The 10,028-nt window shown below is 40.2% G+C and overlaps 1 protein-coding gene across 1 annotated transcript; it reads right to left on the bottom strand.

Annotated features, from left to right (window-relative positions):
* Positions 1-1,168: 1,168 nt before the first annotated feature.
* P2RY1 (purinergic receptor P2Y1) lies at positions 1,169-8,411 on the bottom strand. Its single transcript, XM_008951853.4, has 2 exons — positions 5,658-8,411; positions 1,169-3,547 (listed from the first exon to the last, which is right to left on the bottom strand). The coding sequence occupies exon 1, from the start codon at positions 6,816-6,818 to the stop codon at positions 5,697-5,699; it is 1,122 nt and encodes a 373-aa protein (XP_008950101.1). The 5' UTR covers positions 6,819-8,411; the 3' UTR covers positions 1,169-3,547; positions 5,658-5,696.
* Between the last annotated feature and the right edge of the window lie 1,617 nt (positions 8,412-10,028).

Below are 10,028 nucleotides of genomic sequence, written 5' to 3'. Positions count from 1 at the left end.
CAGCAGCCATGCTGACTGGGGATGTCAGTCCCCAGGGTCCAGCCCAAGGCAATATAACCTTGCAGGATTAACCAAGTATGCACAGTGTTAACATTAACATGGATTTCTAGTGACATCTGCTTTGTCTGTAATGCCCCATCCTATCAGACTTCTAAGCCATAATAGATCTACTTTGAATTTAGGACAAGCTTTTTGTATTTGATCTGACCATATTTTGGGGAAAAATTCTAAAATCTCCTAAAGAAAGAAAATAAACTTTTCAGATCATTAAAATAGGAGAGGGAATCAAAATGGATATTAACTTGTAGAGAGAAAAGGGTCTCTGACTTTAATCCCTCGGTGATTTCAAAAATCAAAAGATGCTCAAAGCTTTAGGGTAAATTATTAAGTCAGAAAGATAATTATCTCCTATATAATTTCTATGTATGTACTAAGACACATACACACACACATACATACATATATGCCCACAGAAAACTCTACTTAAGCTGATGTTAATAAATGAGGATTCCCAAAAGGCAAAGTCTGCATAGTACATCTAATTAAGGAGTTAATACTGACTGACACACGTCTTAAAGGCTGCAAGAAATCTGTATTTTCTATCCACAGGTTTCCCTTATAGAGCACCTATCTCAGCACACAACCAGAAAACCCAACACAGGACCATTGTGCACTTACCTTCTCAACTGAGGTAAAAAAAAAGGTAATGCTTTAAGCATGCTCCCATTTCATTGTACACTGTTTTCACTGCGGCACAATACATTTTTTAACAAACCTGGAAAAAGCAGGTGATGTATGCTAATAAATAGAATCCACAAAGAATTATTAGCGTGGTTACCCTGATTAAAAATTAGATGAGAAAAAATTACAGCCAACATTTTAAACACAGAACACCAGTATGAGAAGCACACATTAAGGTAGCATGAAGTATTTTACAATAAAAAATTAGCTCACATTCCTATTGGCAATTGAATATCAAATATTGATAATTTTACCTATCTTGCACCAGGATTCTACCTTTAACACTGTGGTTTTTAGAGCCCAGTCTTCACCTTAAAAAACAACTGAATTAGTTCAATGTGTTTTACAGTACTTCTCAGTCTGTACATTATTTGTTAAAGTTTGGCAAAATTTGTATTAACACTGTAATAACATAGAAGCCATCAAACCATGTTTCATAGTTTTATTGAGTCTTTTTCAGTTTTAATTGTCCATGGTAAGTACAGTTCTAGTGACCACAATTATGAAGCTCTGCTCGTACTAAAAATAGCAGATACAAAGTTGGCTGCCATGCCTTACACACACTAAGACACACACACACACACACACACACAAGGTTTTGCATACTCTTACATGCAAACAGTACTATGCTATTATAGGAAATGTACTTTCCTTTTATTAAAAATACAATTACACACAATTAGTCTGGGTTTTGTTAAGCTACCACTGATTTAGATAAACCTGAGAAAGCTCAAAATATCAAGTAACACTGTTTCCATACTGCTCATTCAATGGCACTATCACTCAAAAAGAAATCTAGTTCAATCATCTATATTAAAATCACAGATAATATAAAAATAAACTTTTTTTGCAATAGCACTAAAACATACTATAATTCAAATTCACAAATTTTGATATGTAACATATATTCACCTTCATATTAATTTGTGATTATGTGTATAATACAATGTACAACAGAATAAAAAAACTGTAACAGAATTCAGCAGCCAAATAATATACAATTATCACTATAAAACTTGGAATTTAAGTTATCAACTAAACAAAAAAAAACAGATTAAAATCAATAGCAGTGTTGAACTCGCTGGTAGTGTGTTACTTTAAAATTCCATCTCAAAACAATTAAGATTATGCTATCTCACCTTAAGAAGAAGCAACACAAAAAATTAAGTAGAACTAAGCAGCAGTAACTGATTATACCAGCTGCCTTTTTCTCTCCCCATCTTCTTAAAGATTTTCCTTACATTGTAATGTTGTTTATATAATGCCCATCCCACTTGACTGCTAAAACATGACAGATCAACTTTAAATGTAGGACAAGACTTTTGCATTTGGAAAGGGAAGCTTTGACCATATTTAGTGACAATACTCTAAACCTCCTGAAAAGACAACAAAAACTTTTATTTAATATATAAAATGTAGACAATACAGACCCCATTTGGCTAAGATATTTTATATTCACTATCGATCTTATGATAGTCTGACACCAAATTGTGTCTATATAGAAAAAAACTTAAATAAAAAGGCAAACATGCAAAAGCACTACTAGGGAAAATTAATCACTTGTATCATGAAACATTTTCATATTTTAGACCAAAAAATGTGAAGACTTAAATATTCCAAGATACTGATATTTGAAAAGCACTGTAATATACAACTCTTATTTATGTATGCATTATATATTTTGTAAAATACACCAGTTTGACACATTAATATTATACATTGTAATAAATATAATTTACATTAGTATGTTGGATCTTTCATGAAAGTTTTTCAGTCTGTACAACTGAAGGACTGTGAGCTTCTTCAATAAATACTATTACAATAGCTACAACCTGACCAGCAAAGTTTAAGCTTCAATAGATACTAACTAGTATTACATCTTTAAACATTGTCACTAGCCAAATTCCAGCTGCTATAAGCACTGACATCTATAGTATCCAAAGACAGTTTAGTGTCTTGTCTGAGTAGATTGAGACAATTTACAGATGACAGGTCCACATCATAATCTGTGAAACTTACAAGATTTTTTAGCCAAGGAGTGGAATGAAGTCCCGGAAAATACAGTAGCAGATTTCACAGGCTCCTGGCTGTTTAGTTTTCATGCTTTACTATATCCCCCAAGGCCCCAACAATGGATGTCATCCAACTTTTAAATCCATGTGTGTTCTTGAAAGGGTCAACAGTCACATAGCTGGCTGTGCGGCAACATCATGGTTTTAACTCTGAATTCCAACTTGCATGCTGTATTTCTTCTTAGTTTGTCTTTTTGTCATTTCAATGTAAACACAAATTGATGTTCAAAGAGTCAAAGATGCTGATTTGTAAGCAATAAAACACCTTGAATTTGCCATTAAAATATTTTTTGTGGTGTGAAATTTTGTTAGGTAATAAGTTCTATAACGTTAGCAGTTTTTTTATCCAAATGCCAACACATTTCTGCCCTTACTATAAACATACTTCAATCATCATATGACCTGATCAGTTTTTCAGCCAATAGAGATCACTGCTTCATCCTGACCCTCTGTACGTTTTCACCATTGGCACACCTTCCCAGAGGCTTCTTTTGGCCTGGAAGGAGTTGGCAAGATCATTCTTGTTACTATGTGGCATGCATTCACATGTCATCAGTGTCCATATGTGATGTATGAAGCTAAAGAAGAAACACTTTGGAAAAAACATGCCAAGTAGTAAACAAGCATTTCTAGTTACTGTTCACGTCCTCACTGGATCCACACTCACAAAATTCTCTGGACGCTGAAACAATGTACTTAACACATACTCTAAATTAAGCTGAGCATCCTGAGACCTAAAAGAAAGAAAACTAAAGTAAATGGTGAAGAAATATTGTAAAAATGTGTATCATTAGGCTACAAGTTCAAGTCTGGTACAAGTCCTGTAATTTCCATCTTGGTCAGTTTAATGATATTGATCTTGTTTAACAAGGTCAATAAAGTAATGACATATTTTAGATTTTGTCTTGTAGGAATCTAAAACGGATGTTATTTGAGCCTGATGAAGTGAGAACTTTGCTAACCCTCTCTTTCCTCAAAATAAGGAGGTGTAGTAGGTTTCTTCTTGATTTGGTTTCTATAATCCTATGCATTAAAACTGAACATGTAAAAAGAATCACTGCTTTGGAAGGTTAAATACAGCTTTTCTTCATTGATCTTAGTGGCCAGAGATTGGGTAAAGTGAAGCTACTTTGAAGGTCTCACAAATCCTCAATCTACATAGGCATTGCAAGAACTGAAATCAAGACCTGAATTTCCTGTCATTATGGTCCACAGGGCACTAAGTTTCTTTCTTGCCTTAACATCCAGCCCCATGTTGCTGTACTTGTAAAGTGCTTTCAAACAAGTTATGCCACCATCAGTTGCAAACTCTGATGTTGACTTTATGAGGGATAGCTTCCAAAACTAAAAATTCCTTTGACACTGGATTTATTTGTTTGGGATTGTCAATTGCATTATCTCACCTTATTATTCTCATTATATAGAATTTGACCATTTCAAGGACTAGACATGCAGCAATATTCATTAAAATTATTAACATTGTTGAAGCATTTTACAAATTTTTCATTAACACCTGGCAGAGAACAAATATAATAGAAAACACTGACCAATAGTCTTCTCTCTATTAGTAGTTTGATTAGTACTTTACTTTTCAGTGCTATGGTATCTAGGTACTTTAATTCTCTATATTTCCCTCTCCATATATATGTTTTTTCTTTAAATATTGAGATGTAAGGTTTATTCAAAGATTATAGCTTCCCATTCTATCAATGCAACCTAAACAAATTCTGTTTCTTCTTTTCATATCGCACTTTGTGTTTTCAAACACTTGGAGGAAGCAAGAGTCTTCTCCACCATGATTTTAATTTAAACTAAAGCCCTCATTCTAAAATGTCTTCTGCCCACCCCAGTTGCTTCATACATTTGAGAGTATACTTGGAGGCTATGCCTTGTGGATGACTGTCAACCTCTCCTTTTCTGAAATACTGTCCTCCTGTCCAATATCCTTCAACTTACTAACAGTTATTTGACTTTACTCAATCTCTGGTCTGTAATTTATTTGCAATTCTTAAAATTGTTTTTACAGATGTGAGTGAACACTTGTCCTGGAACACAAACAAAGTCCTAAGGCATTGCACAGCAGTGGGGCAAGTAAATGCTCTTTATCACAAGATGTCTAAGAGAGCTCATGGTGTTTACAAGGAAAATACATGCACTTTAATTATTTTGAATGCATTTTACCAGTACGATAATATATGCAGGCTTTCCCCATCAAACATTTAGCACCCAATATATAATGAGACCTTTTCCAGAAATAACTGGAAAACAATCACTTTTCAGGCTTTTAAGTTCATTAGCTTTACTTGTCTATTCAATGCCCTAAAGAAACTCAGTCAACTATCATCTATGCTTATAAGACACTGAAAAACACACCCCGCTCAGAGATCCATTGATCTGATGCCGGATGAACTGATGAGTTTAGTGTTTTGTTATATACCATGCTAGATATTTCTGAGAATGTAGATTTTTTATTCCTACTGTGGATTTTAAAAAAACAATAAAGGCTAGATAAACCACAAACTCAAGTTGCAGGGGGCTAGTTTTCTTAGAGAAATTACTAATATCAAAAACAGCCCCAGTACTCATGTGCACACACACTTTAAACAGAAAAGCTTGCACATTTTAAAGGCAAAAGAGAAAGTAAATGTTTAACTAGGTAGTATTGTTTTATTATACATACTTCTAGTCAGAAGGAAGAGAGACTTTGAAAGCAAACCCAAACAAGCTAAGTGTGGATGTGGGCATTTCTATTATTTTTTTAACTCACTATTTTCTTGGTTTGATTTTTTCCTAAACTAGCAAGTTAAAGAGGGGAAAAGTACTTGATTCTGTGAAGCATCCTACCATATTACAACAGAGAGGTGTTTGGAGATTCTTGTGCCTTCAGAGGCTTGTATCTCCATTCTGCTTGAACTCAGGTAAAATATTGAGGGTCATGTCTTCACTCTTGGATTGCAAATTTGCCTCACTTCTTCTAGAAGCTTTCCTTGTGGCTCGGGAGAGTCTCCTTCTGAAAGTATCTCCCGCCAAGAAATAGAGAATGGGGTCCACACAACTGTTGAGACTTGCTAGACCTCTTGTCACCTGATACGTGGCATAAACCCTGTCATTGAAAGCACACATTGCTGGGGTCTGAAAATCAAGCCGGGCCCTCAAGTTCATCGTTTTCATCACATGGAAAGGGATGTAAGACACAGCAAAAACAGTCAGTACAATGATCACCAGGTAAATCGATTTTCTCCTCAGAGGAGAGTTGTCCAGATCTTTGTAAATCAAAGCTCTCACAATTAATCCGTAACAGCCCAGAATCAGCACCAAGGGGACACAGAACATGGCCACGGTCGTGCACATGCTGTAGATGAAATAACTTCGCAGGTACTCGTCTGAGGTGGTGTCGTAACAGGTGATGGTTTTGTTTTTGCGGACCCCGGTACCTGAGTAGAAGAGGATGGGGGAGATCGCCACCACCACAATGAGCCACACCAGCACGCTGATATAGATCGCGTTCTTCTTTTTGAGCCGGCCCAGGGACTTGAGGGGGTACACCACACCGCTGTACCGGTGGGCACTGATGCATGTCAGAAACAAGATGCTGCCATAGAGGTTCACATGAAAGATGAACCTCTGCAGTTTACACATGGCATCCCCGAAGATCCAGTCTGTTTTATTGAAGTAGTAGAAGATCAGGGCTGGCAGAGTCAGCACGTACAAGAAGTCGGCCAGAGCCAAGTTGAACATGTACACGGAGATGCCGCTCCAGGGCTTCATGTGGAAGACGAACATCCAGATGGCCACGCTGTTGCCCAGGAAGCCGATGATGAATACCAAGATGTAGACAGCCGGCAGGTAGTAAAACTGGAAGCCCGTCTTGGTCAAGGCGCATTTGAACGACGAGGAGACGGCGGCAGTGGAGGCGACCGTGCTGTTCCCCCAGGACGAACCCGGACCGGCCAGGAAGGCAGCGTCCGTCCCGTTGGGGACAGCCGGCCACAGCACCTCGGTCATTCTCTCCTCCTCGACTTAGGCGGCGGCTTCGAGGGGTAGGAGGCGGCGAGAGGGCAGCGGCGGCCAGGGGCGCAGCAAGCATCGGAAAAGCCAGCGAGCGGAAGGGAGCAGGCGAACTGGATCCCCGCGGGAGGGGGCGCGCAGGGGCTCGCCCACGCCAGCTCTGGCCCCGCGTTCGCCGCAGGCCATGAAATCCGCCCCGGGCCGCCACCGAACTGGGCTATCGGGCAAGCCAGCAACTTCTCCGTCCGCTGGCAACGCCGAGCTTACACAACAGGGCGCGCAGGGAACCGCCGCGGATAACTTTCCGACTGCGCTTTCCCGAGGGGCCGCGGGTCCGCGCTGCAGAGCGCGCCAGAGGCGCAGCGAGGTCAAGGGAAACTCGCTCTGCAGGGCTCTAGCTTGGGGAGGGTGCTCCCCAACCTCCTTGGCTCAAAGATCAACTTAATTGGGGGCATCTTCCTCCTCCCTACCTTAGAAACGTGCAGCTCAGTTTCGGGGCGTCTAACCGCTTCCTCCGCCCACCCTGAGCTCAGCTCCTGGCAGCCATCGGAGCGCGCGTGGCCGCAGACTCGTGCGCTTCTGCAGCGCGTCCCGTTCGGCGTCCGCGCAGTTCAGGAACCCCTTCCCCAGGCCCAGCTCTGTCCGGTGTGCCGGGGTTAGGCGGGAGAGCTGAGCTCCCGAGAGGGTGGGCGGAGTTTGGGCACCGGGGCGAGTCCGCACTCCGCGGGGAGGCGAGGGGCGTGCCTCCGCCGAGCTCGCCCAGCAGCCAGCCCGCGAGGTAGGGCGCAGTGGGAAGCAGGAGGCGTCTTCTGGGGAGCAGGTCTCCGCCGAGGCCGAGTGTGTTCAGCCTCTGCCGGCACGCTGCTACCGGAGTCGGCGGCGAGGGAGAGGGGTGCGCTCCAAGGTGGCTGCTGGCAGGCGATTGGCCCGCGAGCGCTCCTTCCCTCTTCCGCCAGCTATCTCGGCAAAGTGAAGTTGCTGACACACAGGAAACCCTTCCGACCGCTTAGAGCCTTCTGCCTACAACCCCAGAGCCGACCAGTCCGTGGCAGAAGCCTCTAGGGCCCTCGAGAACCACGCCAGGTGTTTTCAAGCTCCAAGCAGCCAGGAGTCCCTAGCTGGGAACGCCTGGCATTGCAGAGCGCCTAGCTTTGCCGGGACCGGATTTCTGGCACATGCAGGAACCTGCTATTCCAAGAGGGCGCGAGCCTCCAAAGGAATGAGGGTTGGGAGAGGAGTGGAGAACTCTGTTTCGCCCTTCTTACCTTTTTTTTTTTTTTTTTTTTTTAATTCTAGTACTGTTTTTTCTTAATTACCCAAATGCTAATAAACCCACGTCATTAATAACATCAACGTGATAATTTCCAAAATAGTCTTGTAAAGATATTACTAGTCCATATTGCACATTGCTTCAGCACAAATTTGTCGTCATAGATACTTAACACCTATCAGACAAGACAAGCTCCCCAAATCCTCCTGTTCAGTACATTTAAAGATCAGAAGCTACAATGAAAAAAAAAAATTCGAAATTTATCCCTTTGAAAGAAATTTGAATGCCAAATGCAATACATTTATATTGATAGACGTAAAAGACGGTTATAATTCCAAAGTGACTAAGGTATGGTTTTGGTAGGGGGTGGCGGGGGGAGGGGGGTATTTCCAATTCTATTTCTTTAAGTTAAAGTGATTAGTTACAATTACCTCTAGTATCTTAAAAATACAGACTTGGGACTTCCTTAATTACTACATTTACTGACAAACTCGTTTTCTTGCCTTGAATGTAAATTTTAAGCAATGCACTTCAAAAATGTATTTGAGCAAGTTTAATTGGAAACTAAATGAAATATTAGCTGTTCAGGAACATATATAAATGGACCTGCACAGGAATGGAATCTAGCACTTCTTGACAAGTTACTAATTAATGTATTTTTACATGACACATTAACAAAAGCTTTTCTCTTAGAGGAAAAAAAATCCAAAAAGAAAATATCTGTAAAATATATAACATCAAGATTTCTTTCTGGTCCCAGATGCTACATGATAGTGTTCCCTTAAAAAATAAAGGAAAACCACGAGCTCCTGGCTTTGATATACCACAAAGGAAAATATCCCCCACAAGATCCAGATGGTTCTTTAGAGGAACACATATAGGAAGGAGCATATCTTAGCACATGGTATGAATACACTGGGTTTTGAATTGTAGTCAATTGAACAGCATAAAAATTAATAATAAAACAAGAGTAAATAATTCAAGTAAAGAGTGTGAATGAGGTTGTCTTGAAAAGTCTTACTTTTTGTGTTTCCTTCCAATCTCCTAATTATATGAGTCTATGATTCTGAGCCTTAACATGAAACATTTGTGTATTGTTTGATTAGTATGGTACTAGGTGGGATGATTGTCTATTAAGAGAGAAAAGGAAGCAAAGAAAACCATTAAGAGTTCCAGGGGTACTCAATAGGTCTTAAGTCCTCACTCCCTTGCATTTTTTATTTGCAACCTAGGCAATATCTAACTTCACTCAGAAGTTTGTTGCAAATGCATTAACTCATAATGTGAGTGTTTTGAAATGTACACTTAGTCCAGATACCATTAAGTACTTGCAGAAAACTGACACCTTACTAGGAATTGGGGGATAGTTGTTTTAAGTGCACCACAGACTTTTTTAAAAATGATGTTAAAAAATAAATTTTGGGCCCGGGCTCTGTGGCTCACGCCTGTAATCCCAGCACTTTAGGAGGCTGAGGTGGGCAGATCACGAGGTCAGGAGATGGAGACCATCCTGGCTAACACGGTGAAACCCCCTCTGTACTAAAAATACAAAAAATTAGCCGGGTGTGGTGGCGGGCACCTGTAGTCCCAGCTACTCGGGAGGCTGAGGCAGAAGAATGGTGTGAACCCGGGAGGCGGAGCTTGCAGTGAGCCGAGATCCAGCCACTGCACTCCAGCCTGGGCGACAGAGTGAGACTCCGTCTCAAAAATAAATAAATAAATAAATAAATAAATAAACTTTGTAAGCCTTGCTTTTGCATTCAACATATTTAACTACACAGTTATGTTTCAGTTATGCTTTAAATCAAAATTTTGCCTTGTGGGAATAAGTTACATATATTCAGTAATTACTATAACTTTCTATTTGTAAAACATTCAACTATTATTAATGAAGAAAAAATCTAAGAATCATTATTCACATTTGAACACCAATTATA

Source organism: Pan paniscus, chromosome 2, assembly GCF_029289425.2.
Source record: "Pan paniscus chromosome 2, NHGRI_mPanPan1-v2.0_pri, whole genome shotgun sequence".
NCBI lineage: Eukaryota > Metazoa > Chordata > Mammalia > Primates > Hominidae > Pan > Pan paniscus.
The sequence above is the reverse complement of the archived record's forward strand: the minus strand, read 5'-3'. Positions and strand labels throughout refer to the sequence as shown.